Genomic DNA, 22,390 nt, shown 5'->3' with positions numbered 1-22,390 from the left:
GTCCTTGAAAGTCTTTAGACCGATTTTTTTTTTTTTTTTTTTTTTTAGGCTTCTTCAGTCGGTAGTATTACGACATTACATCTATGCAAAGACGTCCTCCTTATGTCGACTAAAAGATGCATATCCTGCATGGATGAATCTGTTCTTAATGAGTACCAAATACAGAAACGCGTGTGCACAGATTTCCGCGTCAGTTTCTTTCTTCTACCATACAATTGAGGGTGAGCTCTGTACAAGGCCGTTTGCAGCTTTTATTATCAATGTTCAGTCCGCCCGTCCTTCTGTGTGTTGTCTGTTTTTTCACATTTCTCTTTCACTTGCCCTCAGCTGAGACCTTCCCGTCTATATACAGTATGTTGTATGTGCAGGATTTTTTTCATATTCAGATGTTTCAGATAAAATGAATCAGAGCTTGGAGATCTGTGTCAGAGCGTTCTGTACCAAGGAGGGGAATGTATAGACGACGCACAATCACTTATTAATTTAAATCAATAAGTGATGTCTGCATCTGTTGAGGTGTGAGCAAGAGGGAGCAAAAAAAACAAATAAAAAGGTAGAGGAGGAAAGGCAGATTTTGAACAACGATAGATAAAGATCAGCAATTTGCATTGTGATGTTATTATAGACGGATACAGAATGAGGCATTGTGTGCGGGAGAAGAGAGACTCTTTGGTTTTAACTGTCTTCATGCATCACTCTCACTTTCTTGAAGAGAAACAACTTTATCAAGCCTGAGATCCAGAGAAGTTTGAAGGAAATTGCAAGAGAGAGAGAGAGGGGGGAGAGCGTTGTTAGAGCGCAGGGGGGAGGAGAGAGGAAGAGAGAGAGAGAGAGAGAGAGAGAGAGAGAGAGAGGAAGCAAGAGAAAGACAAGAGACGCAGAGAGAGAGAGACAGACGGACAGATGGCAGAGAAAGCATGCAGCAGTGGAGGAGAAACAAAGCATGTTGACTGAGGAAGTGTGCATGCCATGCTGGCCATGTGCTCGTGAACGTCCCGTCTACGTCTGCTCCTCCAGCGAGACTCCGACTCTTCTCAGCGCTGAGACAGTCAGCAGCTTTTTCTGCAAAAAGGCAATCAGGAAAAGGTAGGACTGTCTTTACTTGTTGCAGGTTTTTTTTTTTCTTTTGTTTTTTTTACTCACCTTTCCTAGACTGTTTCAACCACATGTAGTGCTGGATCTTAGAGTGGATGATGCCAGTGTCAGTGGATGATTTAGTTTGTAAATGTTGCATGAAATAATTTGCCAAAACTTAAAAAAAAAAAAAAGAAAAATGTTACAATTTTCATTTTAGAATAATGCAACACATTTAGCAGGATTTAGAATATTTTTTTTGTCAGATCTCACTGTTTGCTGCCAGTGTGTGCGTGTGCTTGTGTGTGTGTGTGTGTGTGTGTGTGTGTGTGTGTGTGTGTGTGTGTGTGTGTGTGTGTGTGTGTGTGTGTGTGTGTGTGTGTGTGTGTGTGTGGTGTGATGGTCTGGTATACTGGTAGGATATTGGCAGTACTGAGGAATGTGTGAGATCTCTTTGTTCCCTCTCTCTCTCTCTCTCTCTCTCATTTTCTTTCTTCTTTTTTCTCTCTGGGGTTGCACACACTCGCTCTCTCTCTATTACACACAACCCACACACACACACACACACACACACACACACACACACACACACACACACACACACACACACACAGTCAAACCAACTCTTGCAGAAAACCAGTTGAAACTTCCCACCGGCAGGAGAGAAATGTGTGGAATGTGATTATCACGTATTTGTGTTTATTTTATCACTGCGGGTCGCTCGCAAAGCAAAGAGGAAACCAGATCAGGCGTGTGCACGGCACTTAGTGTTAAACTGTGTGTGTGTGTGTGTGTGTGTGTGTGTGTGTGTGTGTGTGTGTGTGACATGTGTGCTTGGTGGTGGTGGATGGGGAGGGGACAGGGTGGGAGGGTAAAGAGTGAGAGCTATTTGGCAGTGCACGTGAGTGTGTGGGTGGTTGTGTGGGTGTCAGGGTGAGTGGGTGCAGAGCTCTTTGAGTGAGAGCACATGTGACTCCGAGTGTGTGTGGGTGTTGAGTGTGTGTTTGTGTTTGTGTGTGTGTGTGTGTGTGTGCATTGAAAGGTGAAAAGCATGTGTGTGCAAAGGTAAGGTGATTGTGTGTTTCCAAGTCCACCTTTGCATCAAAAGAGGGCGGAGGAAAAAAGTTTAAAAAAAACACTCCCCTTTCCAAACCTCGCCGTACCTCTTTCTTTCTTTTTCTGTTCCATGCTCATTTACACGCATGCACATGCACATACACACACACGTACACATACAGACACACACACCGGGTTCAGGCGCCTGTCAAACCCAGTGCATTCCTGAGCGCACGAACATACAGAGTCTGAATGGTGGGATGAATGCGGGGAAATTCAGCTGAAACGTGAGGACAAAAGCCAGGGGGACATTTAAGAGGGTTTAACTCTGCAGAACCCTGGGAATCAGGGAGGAAACACACACACACACATGCACACACACACGCACGCTTACATTAACGCATGCCTACACGTGCACTGAAATGAACTGTGTATACATCCCGACACACGCACACACACATATGTACAGCTGCGGCTCCAGCAGGCTGTTAGAGCCGGGAACGGAGGGGAATTCCCAGGGAGGAGACAGTGAGAGAACACACACTACACCTCTGAATGTACACACACACACTCACTCACACACACACACACACACACACACACACACACAAAATGCCTGAGAGCCAACACACAGCGCTGCAGGTATCCTAACCTGACCACCATGCGGTCCATTGGTAAACCAAACGAGTTCTACGGCGTGCCAAAGAGTCAAATATTCAGAAAAAGCATCAGGAAGTCAAGAGGAATTCTGCATGTGACAAATTCCTGAAGTCTGACAGCATCAGAGTCGCTTTAGATTTGTAGCTTCGTTTAAACACCAAACAGGACTGAGCTGCCGAGAAAGCTTTTAAAATGGTAAAAACAAAAACACTCTTTGTAAGCGTCCAAAAGAATGCAGAAATCTTCAACTTCACCGGTTCGCCAACAATCATGTCACACAGAGTTTTTTTTCTGGACAGTTGCTTTGGTTTCATCTCTTTTTACTTCATGCATCCAACAACACTTTGTGTCCAGAGTACCTGTGTGCTTCTTCTTCGTGGCTTTACTCCTAATGGATTCAGTTTAAGTGTGAGAAGAAGAGGCAGGTGGTTAAATGGTTTTAAGATAATGTCAACATTTGACATTTCTTCCTTTTTTTAAAAGCCTGAAAGCGTCGCTGAGGAGATACTTAGCCCTGATGAGATTTAATGAACCAAAGAGAGAATCTCCCGGGAGAAAGATTAACAGGCGCCTTTCCTCGTTTACCTGTTGAGCTTAAATGGAAATGAAGTAGAACTCAGCTTGCTTAAGACCCCCTGGAAATTTCTCAAGGACCCCTGTAGGTGCCTTGAACCTATGCTGGAAATCTTCTTGATTGCACAAAAAGAGCTGAAAAATATGAGATTTGTTGAGTAAATACTGCTGCTCTTTTTCCTGAAATTATCTAAATTAGGGGAAGATTTAAAAAACGCTGGAAAGTGGAACTTGCTTTAGACATGACCTTGAACCTTCTGCTTTTTAATGGATGCAATATTAGATGCTCGTCTTTATCTCCGACTTCAAAGCCGCGGTCGGTACGGCCCAGGTTGAGATTTCATCAGATTGTTTGTCGTCTGCAGCGGTGCAGACAGAAACAAGAGAGAAACTGGAGTTCAGTGGACGTTACAGGTCAACCTCTGATGTCCTCCTGCATGCACACTGTGTGTATGATGAGTGGGGGTGGAGGACTGGGGGAGGGGTGGGGGGATTTGTTTTGACCTGGAATCAATATGAGATCAATACAAACAGAATCAAGAGCTCCTCTGCCGAGAAACAAGAAGTGGAACATTTGGGATTATCCCCAATTGCCCGGTCTTTGCATGTCTCAGATTGAATCTCAGAACGGTTGTTTGTGTTCTGTGTGTGATGGAAAAACAAAATCTACACCTTTCCTCTCACATTAGCGCCTCTGTAATTGCACTTTTTTTTTTGCAAATTGATTCAAGTAGAATACAATTATTTTAGCTTGGAAGATGAAGCAAAAACATCCGAGCGATTTCCTGATTTTTCCGCCTCAGTTGAGCGAGTAAAATTGAAGGTCAAATTGTGAATGTAAAGAACTTCTATGTGAATTTGTTGTAGTTAAAAAAAAAAGAAAAGGAAAATATCAGAAATCGTGTGAGGAAATGAAACATGACAAAAAGTGCGTCATATGCAGATTTGACATGACAAAAACCTGCCTCAGAATCTGCTGCGTCTGACATCTTTTGTGACTGAGATCATCATGAAAAGCTTCTCGTGCCACAAAAAGACAAAAGGGGTTCAACTAATTTGGTCATAAGATTTACAGAAATACACTTGATAGAAAATATTTCTGGGAAGTTTAGGTTTGAAGAAGAGAAAAAATACCCATCCCAAATACCAGAAACTGAGGTCATAAGTGAGCAGATAAAGAGAAAGAGTGGGCACAGTAATTTATTCAGGGAATTTCACAATATGAACCGTCGTGTTGGCGATATTGTCAGTGAGCTTCACAGAGCTCATAAAGCTCCTCAGACCTGTGCCGGTGCAGAACGAGAAGAGGGTGGGGAAAGAAAGAGAAAAAAAAAAGAGAAAAACCCAAGAAGCAGAGAAAACAGAAGTTAATTTCCCAAACTGCTGCAGAAAGTGACAGAGCGAAGCTGAAAAAAAAAAACTGAGAGCGATGATGAGACGTCTGCAAGAGGAAGAAGAGCAGGTGAGCAGAAACACATCACCATCTCGAAATCTTTATACAAATGATGCGTGAATCTGAGTGAGCAGGTACAATCCCTCTGCAGGTGTATTTCCCCCAAAGGGAGACGAAGAGGAGAGATATCAGTCCAGTTATGAGTAGAAAATGTTTCATGTTTAGTGTGCACTTAGAATTGGATGAAAATACCAAAATCACGCTGAGGATTTGCTGGATTAAACCGTCAAAGATTTTGTAATTTGATTTATTTTTGATGTTTTATTCTTAGTGGTGTTAGAGTTGTGGAAGTTCCTTTTTGAGCTGTTAAGATTTATTAGAAAAAAAAAATGGAAGAAAAAGAGAGAGAGGAAGGAGCCGGTCTTTAAATGTTTTATTTTTTTGGGATAATGCCAAATTTTGACATTTCTCCTGTTCTTAAGACTCTCAAATTGTCAAACAGGAGCGATGTATCCCTGGAGCGATAAAAGAAGGGGGGGGGGGTCTCAAATTAGCATTTTAAGCATTTGAATACACTCATGAATAATTTGAGAATCTTTCTGTGGAGGACGGGAATCTGTAACAGGTGTATTTCCTTACTCACCTGTTGATCTTAAATGGGATTGAATTAGTTTAGCTCCGGCTCAGCTTTTTTTATTTTTTAAAGGACCACCTGGAAATTTTCCTCCTGGAACCGTACTGGGAACCTTAACGATTGCAGGGCAGCGAAGACGAGGAAAATGTATACCTTCTGATTCTGTGCAAAGCTTCAGACGGAGTTGAAATTTACAACTTAGTAGCTCTGTAAATTACTGGTTCTTTATTTTTTGTAATCAGATAAATTAAAAGGAGAATGAAGAGGAAGAAAATTGATGATTTGCCTCTTAATTCCTTTACACCTTCTGGATTTTGCTGTTTTTCTGATGGATGAATTACATCCATCCGCTTCTTTATATGCAGCCTTTGTGCTCAGATGATTTTGTCTCAAGTTCAGGAAAGAAATAGAAATGTATTACTGGAAAAACACAATTGTTAATTAAATCTTTAAATCCTCAACATAAACGTGCAAAATTAACAAGAGGACAGAGGAAGATTGTTTGGTCTAGAATGTCCCTTGAAGCTTCTTTTTTTATTGCTACTTGCTGAAATTTGTGATTCAAAGTCTTAAAATTTGGCTCGTGAATTTCCTCAATGGATGAACTGAACTGAAGCATGTTGTGCTTCTTTAAATTGATGTTTTTCTCTTGTTAAAACATAAAAAAGACGGATTTTTCAAAGGTATGCTTGAGGACTTTTGTTTTTTTGAGCCCCAGTCTCCCCCCCCTTTTCTGTCTCCCCCTCATTCGTCCTCACCTCTCTCTCTCTCTCTCTCTCTCTCTCTCTCTCTCTCTCTCTTTCTCTCTGTTGTCACAGACAGTCTTAATGTCCGCGGGCGCACCGGGGACAGTCCCCGCAGCATGAGGGGGGAGGCGGGGGGGGTGTCTTTTTTTGCGGACTGTCTGAGGTTGACTCTGGGGACAGAACTAGTGGAGGTTTTTGGGGGAGCCAGCTTCTTACTCTGAGGTCGCTGGGGCATTTCCGAGTGATCCGGGGTAAAAACCCGACTGACACACACACACACAACAGAGAGAGAAAGAGAGAGAGAGTGAAAGAGAGCGAGTCAGAGCTAATATCAGGACGGCAAACAGCGACACACATCATCGATCCTCCTCCCCTCTCCTGCAGATATCTGCGGCTGTCTGAGCTCGTTTCACGGACACTTCAGTGCGCAGCCCTCGGTGATGTTTGCTTTCGCTCTTTTGTGTTTCTGTGCAGCGGACTGATCTGGAGAGCTGAGCTGCACGCGACGAGAGGTGTCTGCAAATCGGCTCTTTTTTTTTCTCCAACTTCAAACTCCCAACTGCTGCGAAACACCGAAGAATACAGGTAGGCCTACTACACGTTTTTAATTCTTGTTCATGATTTGCATTGGCAATTTGGATTTTTTTTTATGTTTTTGTGCTTTGAAATATTCCCCAAATTTCTGTTTAACATGATTAAACTGTTCTTGCGTTGATCTTAAAGAATATTCTTACATTTTGAGGTTTTTTATTTTCAATTATTGAGACTTGTGCTCGGGTTGTTTGTGCGCTTGTGCAGCAGTGTGCGCGGCGAAATTGTTGAACATGGCATTGCAACAGTGTGTGGTCTCCTCCGGCTATGGCAAGACCATTGTGCACTCTTCACGTGCGCGTGTGTTCGTGCGCGTGCTTGCCTGTGTGTGAGTGAGTGAGAGAGAGAGAGAGAGAGAGAGAGAGGGAGGGAGGGAGGGAGAAAGGGAGGGAGAGGTGGTATGCGAGTCGGGCTGGAGGAAATTCTTGTGTTTTGGAATGCGTTTACCCCGGGGGGAGACCCCGTGACTCCGGGAGAGACAAGGGGAGAGAGAGGGGGGAGAGACTTTCAGAAAGGGGAAGATTTGCGAGAGTGAGTGGTGGTGTGGGGGGTGTTGCGTTGGCTTTCTAAGAAATAATTGAATCAGTGATGCTGTGCTGTTTTATGCAAGTATCATGCAAATTGAGTGACAGTGAATATTTCATTATTAACATTTTTGCATATTTTTACGATCATTTCTCTCTCAGAGGATTATAATTAAAACCATGCACGCTCACTCTCACATACAGTGTTTCTGCATCCAACAGGGGGAGCTTGTGACACGTTGCTGCAAATCAGTTATTAATCTGCCACTAATAACAGTCCTTAATTTAGCATATAATTACAAATGATTACTTACAAATGTTGGTCTATTTGTTTCTCCACGCAAAACTTGTTTTTATTATGAATAAAATCATGTAAAGATCCAGATGTATTTTACCATGTTGTGTTTAAATCATTCTAAATATATTTATCTTCTAGAAGAACTTAATTTAATCTCATAAAATACTCGTCCTAAGTATTATAAAAACGCTTTAAGTTGCACACATGGTCTCCCAAAAAATGTCCGATTGTGTTTCTACGAGGACATTTATTTTTTTAAAAATGCAGCCATGCATTGCAATTATGATGATTTAGGTTGTATCTGTACATTAATGTCTTTTGCAGTCAAATACTTGTCATTGCTGTATAGTTCAAATCTCCCAAAAAAATCTCAACTTTTCATTGGCTCTGTGTTGCATTCAGACAATGGAGCATTTAGCTCGGGAGAAAGTTAACTTCATCCCAAAGTCTAAATGAAATGTCTGTAAAGTCGTACATTTGGAGCTGCAGTGTGGAGATGTAGTCACTCTCAGCAGGATCTCGCAGCCTCACTCTGATGTGTTGCACAGTCAGAAATCACTCTGAGTGAGCTCTGATAAAATGAAGTGTCACATTGTGATTTATTCTGACAGCATCAACAGTTAAATGTCTGTAAACAGAGAAACACACTGAGCTATTTCAGGGCTTTGTTGCAGTGGATGTATATCTATTTTTTAAAGGTGCTACTGCATTGAAAACTTGCACAGAAATGTTAATTTTTAAGCGGACAGACTGGGGTTAGCATCCCGGTCGGTATTGGACAGAGAAGAGTGTTTCTGGAACAACGCTGCAGACTAAAAGCCTGCCACACACAAATGTGAGATATTCTAATGAGCAATCTGGACCCTCTTGAATATTATATTCCTCTTCACAGATCAGACGTGTCACTTTGTGCAAGTCTTTCAATTTTCTTGTGAGTCTGACTTTTACTTCAGTAAAGGTGTGAGGAGACGATGTGAGTGACGTGATCCTTTATGCCACCTGTCTTTCACAGCCTCAAAATCGTGCACATCATCGGTGGGAAGAAAGCAAAGACTGAGCTGAGCGTTCCTGTCCTGCTGGTAAGGAGATCACACATTATCTATGTTACTAACTGTTGCAGAGAAACTGTGAATTCAGTAATCAAGTGGGAAAGTTAACCCTGGCAGCAGGAGCCAGGCATACATGAGATATCTGTGCGTAAGATTTCACACTGGGCCAAAAGACTTCAGGACATTTTAATGCATCCACATCACTCATCATTGTCCCTTCATTAGATCAAAATCCTCCCCTGTAGCTGTGTATTTAAAGATACCTCGGCTCAGTACAGTAGCCATGTGCACATCAGACATTTGACTTAATGTAAACCCAGAAAAATAATAATCAGGCTGCATGATTCACAAACACACACATCGAGCGTGTCCAGCCCACACACTCCCACGTGTTTCCCCTTCCTCTGCTCCCTCAGATGTGAGGCACATGACATCATTAAAAAAGGTGCTCTAAAAAAATCAGTGTGGGTACTGCATGTGGGAAGGCAGCGTGTGTGTGTGTGTGTGTTTTTGTGTTTCTGTGTGGGTGCTGGAAATGAAAGCCAAAGCTCCAGAGCCGTGGGCCCGGTGCTGGCTGCGTGTGTGTGCCCAGCCGGAGGCTCTGGTCCTGGGCTGCGCTGCCTCCCACGCTGGGGTACGGCTGGGGCTCTGAGTGGGAGGAGGAGTGGGAGGGAGGAGTGGGCCGGGGCTGTGAGTCAGCCTGCTGAGAAGCCCCCAGAACGGAGACACTGAGGGAAGAAACACAAGAGAGTCTCCTCTCCTTGCTGGCATTTCGAAGAAACACTTAAGTTAAAATGAGTTGTGTATTCTTCTTGGTTGATCAGATGGGGATGGAAACAGTCTCAGAAAGTGTCTAAACTCTGCAGAAAATCACACTGGCATGCAGTCAAGCTGCTGAGAGCTGAGATGGCTGACGTAGTGATGTTGCAAACGGTGCTAGGAGGAAGCCGGCATCTTTCTTTGTTTTGCATTTCATTGGTGATGAGGTAAACTTGGCTGAATAAATGAACTAACTCAACTTTTGAATTAAAAAACACATTTTAGAAACCTTTTAGATGCTTGTAAAAAGATTAAAATTACAAAAAGATGCATTTCACAAGTTATAGTTAGTTACATTTTAAACTTAAAAAAACAATCAAACAATATCGATACCATAGCAAAAAAAAATATAGAAGTCCTCAACACCAAATATTCTGTAATTTCTTGTTTTTAAAGAACAAAAGTTGCACACTGTCTTACTTGCACAAATACTTTAGCAATGTTTTATTACCAAAATATTTAGACTAAGGCCCGACCGATTTGGGAAAATCCGGTGCAGATAAATCTGTCAATATCTTTCCTTGAGCTATGTTCCATCTTTAGAGAAAGATAGATTTAGATATACACATTTATTGCCTTATCAAACACTTGTGGAAAAGATTTATAACGAAGACAAGATGGTGACTCAACTGGAAAGTAACTGAGCATGTACATGCATCACTGCTCGACACTCTGGAGAGTGATGATGCTTGTTGTAATCCATATAGCGCCCTCTGCTGGTAAAAGATAACTGCTAGTGTAATACAATGAAACTTAAATTAAAATGCTATTTGACTTGTGAATAAATCCAGTAATATCGGCGCATATCTGCGATAAAATTAGCCGATACTGATAGTCACTTTATACGCTAATATCGGCCAATAGTATCGGCAGGCAGATGAATCGGTCAGCTTTACTTTAGACAGTGTGCAGGAGCTTGCCTTCAAATTTTAACGAGCTCTTTTCTCACACACGTTGCATATGAAATAGGCAGTTTTCCAAAGCTTCAGTGCTTTTTCATTGTGACTTTTATTCAAATAAAACAGACTGTATTGGTTGATAATTCGTTGGATCGAAAGTTCTGAAGGAGGAACATTTCGACGACCTTAAGTTGAATCGTTTAACGGGTCATTTGTGTTTTGGAGGTGTGGTTATAGCCATATCACGGGGTTGGCTGAGGCTGTGGTGGAGATGGGGCCCAGAGATCCTGGAGACGCTCCTGACTCTCACTGTTGTTGCTTGAAGATAATTTGTCATTTTGCTGAAGGAAGAAGACGAACTCTATGCTGCATGTCCATCGATGCTCCTGTGATCACGTGCTTACATTCTTCATTTGTGTATGCAGTCCATAAGTTATATGTGATATTTGAGAAATCTGTGTCTGGTTTGTAAACATGTGAAGTGTCTCAAAAGCTTTGATGATGTTTGGCTTCAATCAAAGTCTGCATGAATTTGAGGGATAATAACAACTGTATCCCTCATGAGCTATTGACGAATAAAGGCTTTAGTTTGTTGCACTACAGAGACTGGTTGATTGGCATTATGTAAAAAAAAAAAAAAAAAAAGATCCATACTGTAATTGGGTTGTCGTCATGTCAAACATATTTACAGAAAACATTCAATGTGAGTATTTGGATGGAGAACCAAGCTCCCTAGTTATTACTCTGACTGAAATTGCATCGTTTGAGTGCACTGCAGATGAGTTTTCTGTTTAAGGTCAAGTGGTCAAGAAGAAATAATGTACTGTTGGGAAGGTTAAAGGTGGCGTTGTTGCCGGAACTTAAATAACTTGGGTGACATTTGTTGAACAAAATCAGGTTTTTATTGAAAGATAAATATCATTAAAATGACATAAAGTTCCTTTTGAGCAGATTGTTGGTAGACGCAGAGAGGTAGGTGGAGTTCAGGCTGACGGCCACAGTGACCCGGTGATCTCAGCAGCATTTTGTCGCTCTGATAATAGAAGGTGGTTCTCCAGGAAACTCAAAGGGAGTCCACCAGTCTGGGGCGAGGGGGGCTGGAGCCAGGCCGGGGCGTGGAGCAGCGGAGGATGGGGTGGGTGGGAAATGCATTGGCGTTGTGGAGGCGTTTAGGCGAGGCAGAGGAGGTGGGACGGGTGTAAAAAAGGAAAGGCAGGCGAGGAGCGAGAGGGAAGGACGGGAAGTGAGAACAGGAAACGCTGGTCGGAGTGGAATGTTTCACAAGAGGGCTTCTCCGCCCTGCGAGCGTCAGGATGAGGGCGTCTGCTGCTCAGACAGCCACCAGCCATCCTCACACACACACACACACACACACACACACACACACACACACACACACACACACACAAAATGTGTGACCCCTCACCGTCTTGGCAGGGCTCGCACAGCTCTTATATCCTGTGAGTGGGCCAGCCAGCAGCCGAGTCACCGCCTGCACTAAGCCAGCGTTGTGTGGCTGCGGAGGAGAGAGAGAGAGAGTGAGTGAGAGACAAAGAGACATACTGAAGCTGTTTTTCCTCTGACACCTCTGAAGGGAAGAGGAAGAGGAAGGGGGGAGGACAGAGAGGAAAGGAGGAGCGGAGTGGAGAGGAGAGGGAGTCACAGGGCAGGGACGATGAGGTGGAGCGCTGCATCGCTGAAGCCCTTTAAATGAATCACAGTGCTCGCATACAAAACAAAAACATGAACACACATGTAAGATATGTGTTTACACTAGAACAATTTTATTTGTAATTCCTGATTTTTTTACAGATTGTAAAAGGTTGATTATAAAACTATAAATTACAGTTTAGATGCATTTCTGCTGTAATTAAGAAGAAAATATTTTACTTTTTTTAGAGCAATACCAACAAATTCATCCATTATTTAATGATAGTTCTATATTCACATCTTTGTAGTTTTATTTATTCATTCAAAACTTTGTATACATGATATAGAGTTGCTTCAACCCAGCAATAAATCGTCGCCCTGACTCTTGTGATTAAACTATGAAATCACTGGTGTTAATTAAAAATGAAATATGGAGAGATTAGAGATATTTCTCCGCAAATTTGACTCAGTTTGTGACTCCTCAGAGAGACACTTATGACATGAAAATGGAAGTGAATTGGTCAAAGGAAGAAAAGGAAGAAAGAGAGTGGGATTATGTCGTACCCTACTTGTACGACTGTTATTATGACTGATACAACTTTACATATTTCAACCTGACAGTTAACCATTGCATCACAATTAAAGTATGTTTGTGTGATGTAATTAAATACCTAAAGGCATTATGGCATTACAGGTTCAGCTGCAGGTTCTGGGTGTTTCTGCAGGCTCAGAGGTGCTCTCCCTGTGTGTGTGTGTGTGTGTGTGTGTGTGTGTGTGTGTGTGTGTGTGTGTGTGTGTGTGTGTGTGTGTGTGTGTGTGTGTGTCTGTCTGTCTGTCTGTCTGTGTGTGTGTGTGTGTGGTGTGTGTGTCACTAAGGGTTATTACAGGGTAATATGCACTAACACACGCGCACACACACACACACACACACACTTATTACCAACCAAGGACAGGAGATGGAAATTTGGCCGACCGACCGACCGACTGCCCCCCCCCCCCCCCCCCCCCGCTGCTGTCCCTTTCAGGGAGTGTGTCTAAGTGTATACGTGCTCTACACTGACTATATTAGGCTGGTGTCTTTCTAGCATTAGGGGTGGGTGGGGGTGGGGGGTGATGTCACTGTCACGCTGGGGAGGCATGAATCTGTGTCTTATCTCTGCAGTGCCCTGCGGTAACATGTGTGCCTTGTGTGTGTGTGTGTGTGTGTGTGTGTGTGTGTGTGTGTGTGTGTGTGTGTGTGTGTGTGTGTGTGTGTGTGTGTGTGTGAATGCGATGACGCCGTTGTTACGTCTGTTGATGTCCATCACTGGCTCAGAGTCCAGTCTTGGCAGAGACAGGTGGATCTGTGGCTGCCTCTGTGTGCATATGTGAGTGTGTGTGTATCCACGATGGTTTTTGTTACGTTTTTGGGACCTTTCCAGAATTGATCCTTGTGGAGACCAATAATCATTAAAGAGACCCGCTGAACCCTAAAGCTGCACAAATTAATTTCTGATGTCCTGGTCCTGACTCCTTCTGTTTTTGAATGTGTTAATGTTGTGTGTGTGTGTGTGTGTGTGTGTGTGTGTGTGTGTGTGTGTGTGTGTGTGTGTGTGTGTGAGTGTGTGTGTGTGTGTGTGTGTGTGTGTGTGTGTGTGCCTTTTCGGGACATGTCCAGTTAGGCACCTTGCAGTGACCAATAGTCCCATTTCTAATGCTGCTCAAAATGCTTCTATATTTGATGCATTAGTTTTATGTCATTGTCTGTGTGTCTGTGTGTGTGTGTGTGTGTGTGTGTGTGTGTGTGTGTGTGTGTGTGTGTGTGTGTGTGTGTGTGTCTTTAAGTCTTTAAGCTGGTTTTTGTTACGTCATGACGATTCTTAACGTTACACACACTTTACTTTGGGGACCAATGGTTGGATTATGGATGGTAGTTAGCATGAACTAAGAAAAGGTTGAGCTTAGAGTTGAGCATGAATTGGATATGGTTGAATCAGTGCATTGTCTTTACAAAGATGGCTGCTCAGTGGTGTGTTAGTGTATCGGTTGTCATGTGATTATGTAAAAGCATTCCTTTCAAGTTTCTATTCGATAAGTAATTTAATTCATGCATGCACTTTGATCTCTAGAAAACTAAAATCATTTTTGGTTCTTCAGAATAAACAATAGAAGACAAAAAATAATCACTATGTATGTCAAATAATAGAATATTGAATTAGAAAAAAATATTTAAAGTTGTTTCAAAACCTACTTATTAAATTGAAACCTGATTCATATTTAATAATGTCCTAAAATTGATTATTTCAGAACATAAAAAAAATACACAAATTGTGATAATTTGGCACCAAGAGAACATACAGTTTGTCATTATAAAAGTTTCCCTTCCAAACTTTACCAAGCAGCCCGTCTCTTAGAATTTCAGAAACATAACGTAATTTCCAAGGAAATCATGGGACTGGAAATCTGAAACTGCTAAATTCTTGATTAATCAAGATATGAATGACAGTTGAAACAAATGTAAGTTATAGCTTTCTTCACTTCCTCTATAAGGGGGAAATATGTTGTCCCTGCATTTATAACAACAGGCGAAAAAGTAAACTAGAATATGTAATCTCCAGACAGGCACAGTCCGTAGCTAATATTCCATCACATAGAAAAAATAATTACATCATTTAGTTGGGTCAAATGTAGTTTGTTTTCATTCACATATTCTTGTGAACTTTGAATGCCTCCAGTATCCTGACTCCAATTATTCACGGTATTATGTCATTTTATATACTCTAAATAATTAAGTGTTGCCGACAGTTGGAATTACACAAACAGTCCCTTTGTCTTTACAGCCCTGTTCTTTGACTTTACCTCTCCAGCTCCTTCTTTTTCTTTATCTCCCTCTCTCTCTCTCTCTCTCTCTCTCACTCTCTCTCTCCCTCTCTCTCTCTCTCTCTTTCTCTCTCTCTCTCTGTCACTAGCAACTCTTGTCAGCCATTAAAATGCCTCTTAAGCCAAACCAGCAGAATTCCCAGGCTGCTCGGCTGCCTGAGTTCACACCTTTTTGTCCACAGGAATCTCAGGAATCCCCAGCTTCCTTTTCTACCGCAATCTCCATTGTGTGTGTTAGTGTGTGTGTGTGTGTGTGTGTGTGTGTGTGTGTGTGTGTGTGTGTGTGTGTGTGTGTGTGTGTGTGTGTGTGTGTGTGTGTTAGTGTGTGTGTGTGTGTTAGTGTGTGTGAAAACACATCTCCGCCCTAGTATCCACCCAGAGAAAGCGAGCAGGCGGGGCTCAGTTTGTGCCCACAACACACTTAGTCACATTTCTAAAACGGCCGAAACTCTCAGTTAATGTGAATCTTTACATTTTGAGACAGACAATACGGGACATTTAGGGTCCTGATTTTATTTTAAAAATGCAGAAAGATTTATGAAATTTCAAACTAAGGCTCACATGATACACATCACAGTTTTCAAATTCAAACAGTTCAAATGCAATCAACATTTATTTAGGCGTGATTTCATTTCCAAAACCAAGTCATTATGTAGCCATTTATTGAAAAAAAATAATAGTTTGGACTTTTGCAGTACAGTTTACTATTTGTTAGAAATATAATACCAAAAGGTATCTTTCTCTAAGTTTATCAAATAACAACTTTAAAAAGTAAATATTGTATCAGTATAAATTTGAGTAACAAACAATTTCATGTTAAACATTTTTGATTGATAAATTTCTCCCGGCCATACTGCAGCTCTATTTTTTTTCACGTTAAATGACCCCTATTTTTAAGGAAAATGTATGAATCCTGTTCCCAGTGAGTCATTGTTCCTGGCTTGCAAAGCCTCTGAATAAAGAGAATAATCTGTCAGATTGCTGCTTTTGGCAAGGAGTCATCAAATGAACTAAAATAGCTCCAGACGAGAACTTTTTTTTCTAGATATTTGAATGTGAAACTTATTGATGAAGTCGCATAGATGACTCCTGCAGGTGAAAGCTGCCGTTTGTCGGCAGGTCTGGAGTCATTTACCTTCTCAAACCCTGACTCATCCCCCGCCTGAGCGCAGTCGCTGCCAGAGCTCCGCAACACTCATTCAACACGATGAGAAACACACAGACAAACCATACACTGGCCCGACACACGACAGGCTGTGATTCACCCTCACCCACTCAGTCCCCGTCCACACAGAACCAGCCAAAGAGGCGTTTTAGGTTGATTTTTTAAGATGTTGAAGAGGCCCGCCTGGAGTCGATCTAATCCAGTGGTTTCTAATTTAGCGTCGGGGGTTGTGGGATGAGTCCCAAAGTGGGAAACAATAACAAAAAACACATTTCTATTTCATGATTCTTACTCTATCTCCTTCTCTTTTTAAAAACCAAAACAGGATGTACAAGTATTCAAAAGAAACAATCTGATTGAATAATAAAAAAATTAATTAATCTGTTTTTTAAGACTTATCCTTTCATCGCCTTCAGTAAACAGCTCTTGCTAACAGCTAATATGACACACATCAGAGTGAGATACAGCAGATAGAAGCCGACATACTGCTCTGCTATCATCAAATAATAGAATTTAAAAAAGACCATTTTGAAAAGAGAGTAATCATATGAAGATTAATATCAGAAATACTTTAATCCCAGGGGGAAATCCAGTCAGAACAAAGTGACACTGGCATGAAAAGTCACATAATTAAAAAGAATGAAAGGAACACAAATAAGGGAAGTGTTGCTCAAAAGAATCACATTAGAAGAAAAAAGGGGACTTTAGCATGATAAATTACAGCATATATAACAAGAATAACATTAGCGTTTAAAAGAAATGTAAGTACTTGAATAAGTGGATTGAGTTTTATATTCATAAAAAAGTAACATCATGAAAAACGGTTCACAAAAACAGGGTAACAAGATGCTTAATAAAGGATGTCTGCAAAAAAAGTTATTTATATATAAACAAACATCAGCAATTTGAAAAATAAAGTTTTCATTTGAAGAGAAGTTTGTTGGAAAAATCTATAAACTAATAGAATAAATGTGACGGGGGTAGGGGTTTAATTTATTGTCTTATTTTATTTTTTGGTTTAAAATAAAGTCATTCATTCAAGAAAAACTCTTGAACAAATAAAGAAAATGCAATAAAAGTTAAAGTAATAATAAGCATTTTTTATTGGACAGCATTTGACCAGAAATCAATGTTAGCATTGAACAATAAAGTTAGCATATAGAAAAATGTTTGCTGTTTCCTTTCTTTGAAGCAGAGGCAATATCTCCAAGTTGTGTTGAAATAATCCAAAAACTCACATTTCAAAAACTTCTGTGGGAGCCGCTCCTTCCCACACGTGAGCTGTCAGAAGTTGCTTCATATTTAGGCGTCAAAATTGTCTGCGACCTTTTACCTATAGAGATCGTCTTCAGGGGTCGACAGTGTGAAATAAGAGGTGCCTACAGTATATAGGTCAAATATTACTGAGCCCAGTTCGTTACATGACTCACTGAGGTTATTTAAATAGTTATGAATGGAGCCTGACAAAGGCGCTCCTCCTCTTGTGTGGCTGTGTGTGTGTGTGTGTGTGTGTGTGTGTGTGTGTGTGTGTGTGTGTGTGTGTGTGTGTGTGATATTTGTGCACCACAATGTGTGTAACGGGAGCGTAGCATGGGTGCAGCATGGCCTTTGATGAGTCACATGTCTCTTGTGTGAGTAACAAACCAACTATGCATGTCGTGAAGTTTGAGACTCCCATAGAAAAACCCCAGGCTCCATTGGGGAGGGGGAGGGGAAGGGGCGGGGCAGGGTGGGGTAGCGCTGGACTGTTGAGAGGTGTGGTTGGCAGAGATGGCGTGGCACAGAATGGAAGTGTGGTAAAATAGCAGGATGTAGGTGAGGACTGGTGGAGGACAGGGTGGTGAGGGCAGTTTCAGGTCAGGTTAGGGGTAAGGAGGTCCACGTTAGGGGGAACCTGGTGATTTCTCTCTCTCTTGTAACCTTTATTGTCTGATGATGTCGTTTTATGTCAGTACACTGAGGTACTTTCCTTTTTAGACGCTGTGGTCAATGTGGAATTACTCACTTTGTTTTATAAGACAGTCACTTCTTGTAAACTTTCTCTATGTGGTCGAGATCAGCCGTCTGTCTCCAGAGACGGTAAAAGTACAAACTTTCCTCTCTTCAATAAAAGGTCAATATGAAAAAATTAAAATAAAAAGACTGTCTGTAGTACAGAACTCATTCAACTTCTTTATTTCAGTAAGAGTTTAAAAAAAAAAATACAAAAATATGCGAAATGTACTCGCAGTAGAAATTTAAAAAGTCCTCTGACATTTGTAGCAGCTGTTCACATCAAGCTAAATGTCATGAATTTTATTTGCAGTGAAATGTTTTTGTTCTGTATATTCCAAGTTGAATTGAAAGATTGTAAGCTATTAGAAAGTTAAAAAAAAATTCATAAAAAAATGACAGCATGGCTAGGCTGGTAGCCTAGTGGTTAGTGTGCGCACCAGATTTACTCAGGTGGGCGGCCCGGGTTCGAATCCGGCCAGTTGCTCCTTTCCCGCATGTCATTCCCCACTCTCTCTGGTTTCCAACTCTGTCCACTGATCTATCTCTAAAAGGCAAAAAAAGCCACAAAAAAAAAAATCTTCAAAAAAAAATAAAATAAAATGAAAACCTTAGCCAATTCCAAAGTATCCTTAATAATAATAATGATATTAAATAAGTATTGCTTAAAGGATAATCGATGCATCGAGTTAGGGTTAGGGTCGGAAAACAAAATACAAAATGCTTCCAATATTTAATCAAAATAACAAAAATAATCATGAAACTATGAAAATTCCTTACATTTTTAAAATCCACATGCAGTCGGACACATTTCTCTGCATTCCAGATTCAAAGGCGGACAACAGAACAGATTTTTCACTGAGCTTTCCAAATAAATCAAAGATATCCCGGACTTCCACACAAACAAGAAAGTTACAAGAACTAAAAAAGACAATTTTGGTAGCAAGAGCGAAAACATAACCAGAGTTTAAAGCCGGGTACATTTTCATGAGCCAGTTAGCTTTTTTAGAATTCTTTGTACACTGCTCCTTGGAAAACATCATCCTTCATCCGGCAGTCAGACAGACTGTTATTCTTTGTTCTGCTAGATACAGATTCTAGAATTTAGAGTCCGTACACAGGGGGTCTGGATTTTCAGCAGGGAAAATGTTGTGGTTTCCATTTGTGGTCCGATCTGTATCGACCATTTATTTAATCTGTGTCGACCGCAAAAAGAAGGCGGGACGTTATCCGCACTTATGACAGCAGCTCATATTGGCAATCATTCCGATGATTATTTATTTGTCTCTATAAAGACATAAATACACGAAAGTTCAGCTTAATATCAATTTAAGATCAAACATTAAACTTGAGCCTCAAATCTGCTCAATAAGCAAATCATCGTTTAGATTTCCAGACTACATGAAACACATCAGAAATGATCGAAACAGCCTCCATTCAACAAACATTTTTTTAAAGTTCTTTTTTCTCATCTTGGAGACAAACCTGACGAGACTTCTTAACTTTTTACAAAACTGCATCAAGATGTTGAAGTGAGACAGGTGAACGAGCACTTCTCTGACATGTTGGAGATGTAAACTCTGCATTTAAAAGGAAGTCTTACCTGGAAGTCGCTTAACGCTAACCTTTAACGCTGCATTCGGAAATTAATGTGAAATTTGCATCCGTTCCCAGAGGCAGGTATAATGATGAGACGATGACCACTGATGGAATCTCATATTTTTACAAAGTAAAAAACAAGCAAAAGAAAATAATCTCAACGTTTCAAAATATGTTTACGGCTCTTGTTATTGACAACGTAACCTCAGTACAAAGCTGGAACTTCTCAGGCATTTTTTGGATAAGACAGATGTAGAGAGACAGGAAATATGGGGCGACAGAGCGGGTCAGGGCAAGTACCAGGCAGCGTCAGGATTGGGAGTTGAACCTGCTACGACCAGCGTGGTGAGGACTGAAGCCTCTTGAGGCGCCCGATCTACTGATTGAGCTAGACCAGCGCCCACACTTCTCATTTTAATGAAATATAAGAATGGGAACCATCGGGTGCTAAGGGGTCTACAAGGTGGAATTCCTCGCTTAGCCATTAGCTTCTTAGGTCTGATGTTGGAAATAAACATTTTAAGAAAACCAAACAAAAACAATAAAGTCATTGAATAGGTGACGTGTTAGATGCTCTTAAATCTACTGAGCAGACGAGACAAGATGCTCTTATTGCATTTGTTTGTGTTGGTATATGGTTGTGTGCGAGTGTGTGCGAGTGTGTGTGTGTATGCTTGTGTGGTGCTGGGTGGGTGGAGAGTAAAGTACTGCCAGTGGGGCTGGAAGTCATAAAGACCCCTCTACTGTGGCCGCTGTGTGTGTTTTCAGTGTGTGGGTGTGTGTGTGTGTGTGTGTGTGTGTGTGTGTGTGTGTGTGTGTGTGTGTGTGGGTGTGTGTGTGTGTGTGTGTGTGTGTGTGTGTGTGTGTGTGTGTGTGTGTGTGTGTGTTGGGGGGCGGCTGTCCCTGCCTCCTTTCCCTTTTTTAGGAGACGGGTCCCTTTTTCTACAGACGCCCCAGCTCTGGCAGGGGAGTTTCCTGCTTTTGAAGACACACACACACACACACACACACACACACACACACACACACACACACACACACACACACACACACACACACACACACACACACACACACACACATTCAGAAAAGAGCGAGAGAGAGAGAGAGAGAGAGAGGACGGGGAGGCTGCACTAACTTATTTCTCCTCCTCCCTCTCCCCCTCTCTCTCTCCTCCTCTCTTTTTTTTTCTGAATGGATGTCCTCTCTCTAACCTCAATTGAGCGCTGTGTAACAGGACACTGCCCTCTGCCGCAACAGGCTCAGCCCCCCTCTTTAACACTATAAGAGAGTGCGGCGTCGCTCCTGAGAGCGTGTGTGAGAGAAAGTATGTCCGACAGTGTCAGTCTGAGGGAGAGAGGAAGGGAGGGAGGGTGAGGAACAGAGAGAGAGAAACATGTGATAGCGTAACTTTGGCGGGGCTCATAGGGAGTTTAACGGCTGTGGTGTCTCCAGAGCTCTGGGAAAGCACCTTTAGCCCAGAGGGAGCTTCTCTCACACACACACACACACACACACACTGACAGGGACAGTGTGTGTGTGTGTGTGTGTGTGTGTGTGTGTGTGTGTGTGTGTGTGTGTGTGTGTGTGAGAAAATGTGTGTTTAGAGCTGCTGTTACTGATTACACTCAGAAGAATGCAACGGGAGGAGGAAAAAAAAAAAGGAGACATGAAAGGATGAAATCTTTTTAGGAGTCGGCAAGTTTTTTTTTTTTTTTTCATTCTCGTGTGGCTCCCTCTCCCAGCCGTGGACAGTGACGTGAGTGAGAAGTTGTTACCCAATAGCGGCTCTCCCTTTCTCTCTCTCTCTCTCTCTCTCTCTCTCTCTCTCTCGCTCGCTCTCGTTCGCTTTTCACTCAAGCAAAGTTAAAGAGAAGGGGAACCCGGAATCCCTCTCTGAGAGCAAAAAGGACACCCAGAGAAAAAACTTTAAAGACTTTTATAGGAAGAAGAATCTGTGTGTGAGGAGGGGGTTCCCCTCATTTCAGCGCCGAGAGGAAACTCACCCAGACGGGTAAGTGAAAAAAAAAAAAAGAGAAAATGGGAAAGAATGGGGGGGGGGGAAATGCTCCCAGAAAGTAGAGCTCCTGCTGCTGCTGCAGTTGATGGCTATCATATGGTACAAGTTAAAGCTGAGGAAACTGCTCCCAGATCTGTAAGAGGTGAACACTGTCAGCTGATCAAGTTGTCTTATGAGAGTTTGAGGATGATGTTTTTTCTGTGTGAACCGCTGGATGTCATGGCGTTAGAGAGTTTGAATGGATGTTAGTGTATGGGGGGCAGGAGGGGGGGGGGAGCGTTACCTCACAGTGTGTCACATTACAGAAGAGCTGATTCACTGTTACATAGCCGGCTTGTCTCGATCACACCGAGGGGCTTATCACAGCACAAGGATTAGATGATTAGAACAACGGACGCTATCTGTATGAGTGACGGAGTACCCATGTGAGAGAAATAAGTCTGTGCGGTTAATCTGCACATTTTTTCCACCACTTCCTCCCTGTGCTTCAGTCACGCTGTGTCCCCCCCCCTCTCTACGTTTGACACAGATAGCACAGTCCACTCCTGCAGCTCGGCAGCAGAGGGCATGAATGAACCAGGGTGGAGGGTGGAGGAGGTAGGGGTGGATGCATGTAGTATCATACAGCAAGGACAGCTCAGTGTGGCTTCTTTATGAATGGACGTGGCAGCCGGGCGATGTGATTGGCTGGGAGGAAGAGTGACGAGTCGTGACTGCACAGCCGGGATGTTTAGATTTATTCTCCGGGTTATTAAAGCGTGTGTGTGTATGTGTGTGTGTGTGTTGGAA

At 42.1% G+C, this 22,390-nt stretch overlaps 1 protein-coding gene across 5 annotated transcripts in view; it reads left to right on the top strand.

The window, feature by feature from the left end:
* The first annotated feature begins 605 nt into the window (after positions 1–605).
* The window catches only part of LOC114920232 (uncharacterized), a 31,448-nt gene continuing 9,663 nt past the window's right edge, over positions 606–22,390 (top strand). For 2 of the 5 annotated variants that reach the window (XM_065962091.1, XM_065962089.1), the window contains exons 1-3: positions 606–1,086; positions 6,611–6,721; positions 8,562–8,628. In XM_065962091.1, the coding sequence (XP_065818163.1) occupies positions 944–1,086; positions 6,611–6,721; positions 8,562–8,628 (321 nt within the window). In that variant the 5' untranslated portion in view covers positions 606–943. Of the gene's footprint in view, positions 1,087–1,919; positions 4,826–6,610; positions 6,722–8,561 lie in introns of those variants that run through there. The other 3 variants (XR_010667613.1, XM_065962092.1, XR_010667614.1) reach the window with 2 other exon arrangements.

The sequence above is a fragment of the Labrus bergylta genome, chromosome 13, assembly GCF_963930695.1.
Source record: "Labrus bergylta chromosome 13, fLabBer1.1, whole genome shotgun sequence".
In the NCBI taxonomy this organism is placed as follows: domain Eukaryota; kingdom Metazoa; phylum Chordata; class Actinopteri; order Labriformes; family Labridae; genus Labrus; species Labrus bergylta.
Note: the sequence above shows the minus strand (reverse complement) of the source record. Positions and strands in the feature narration are given on the sequence as shown.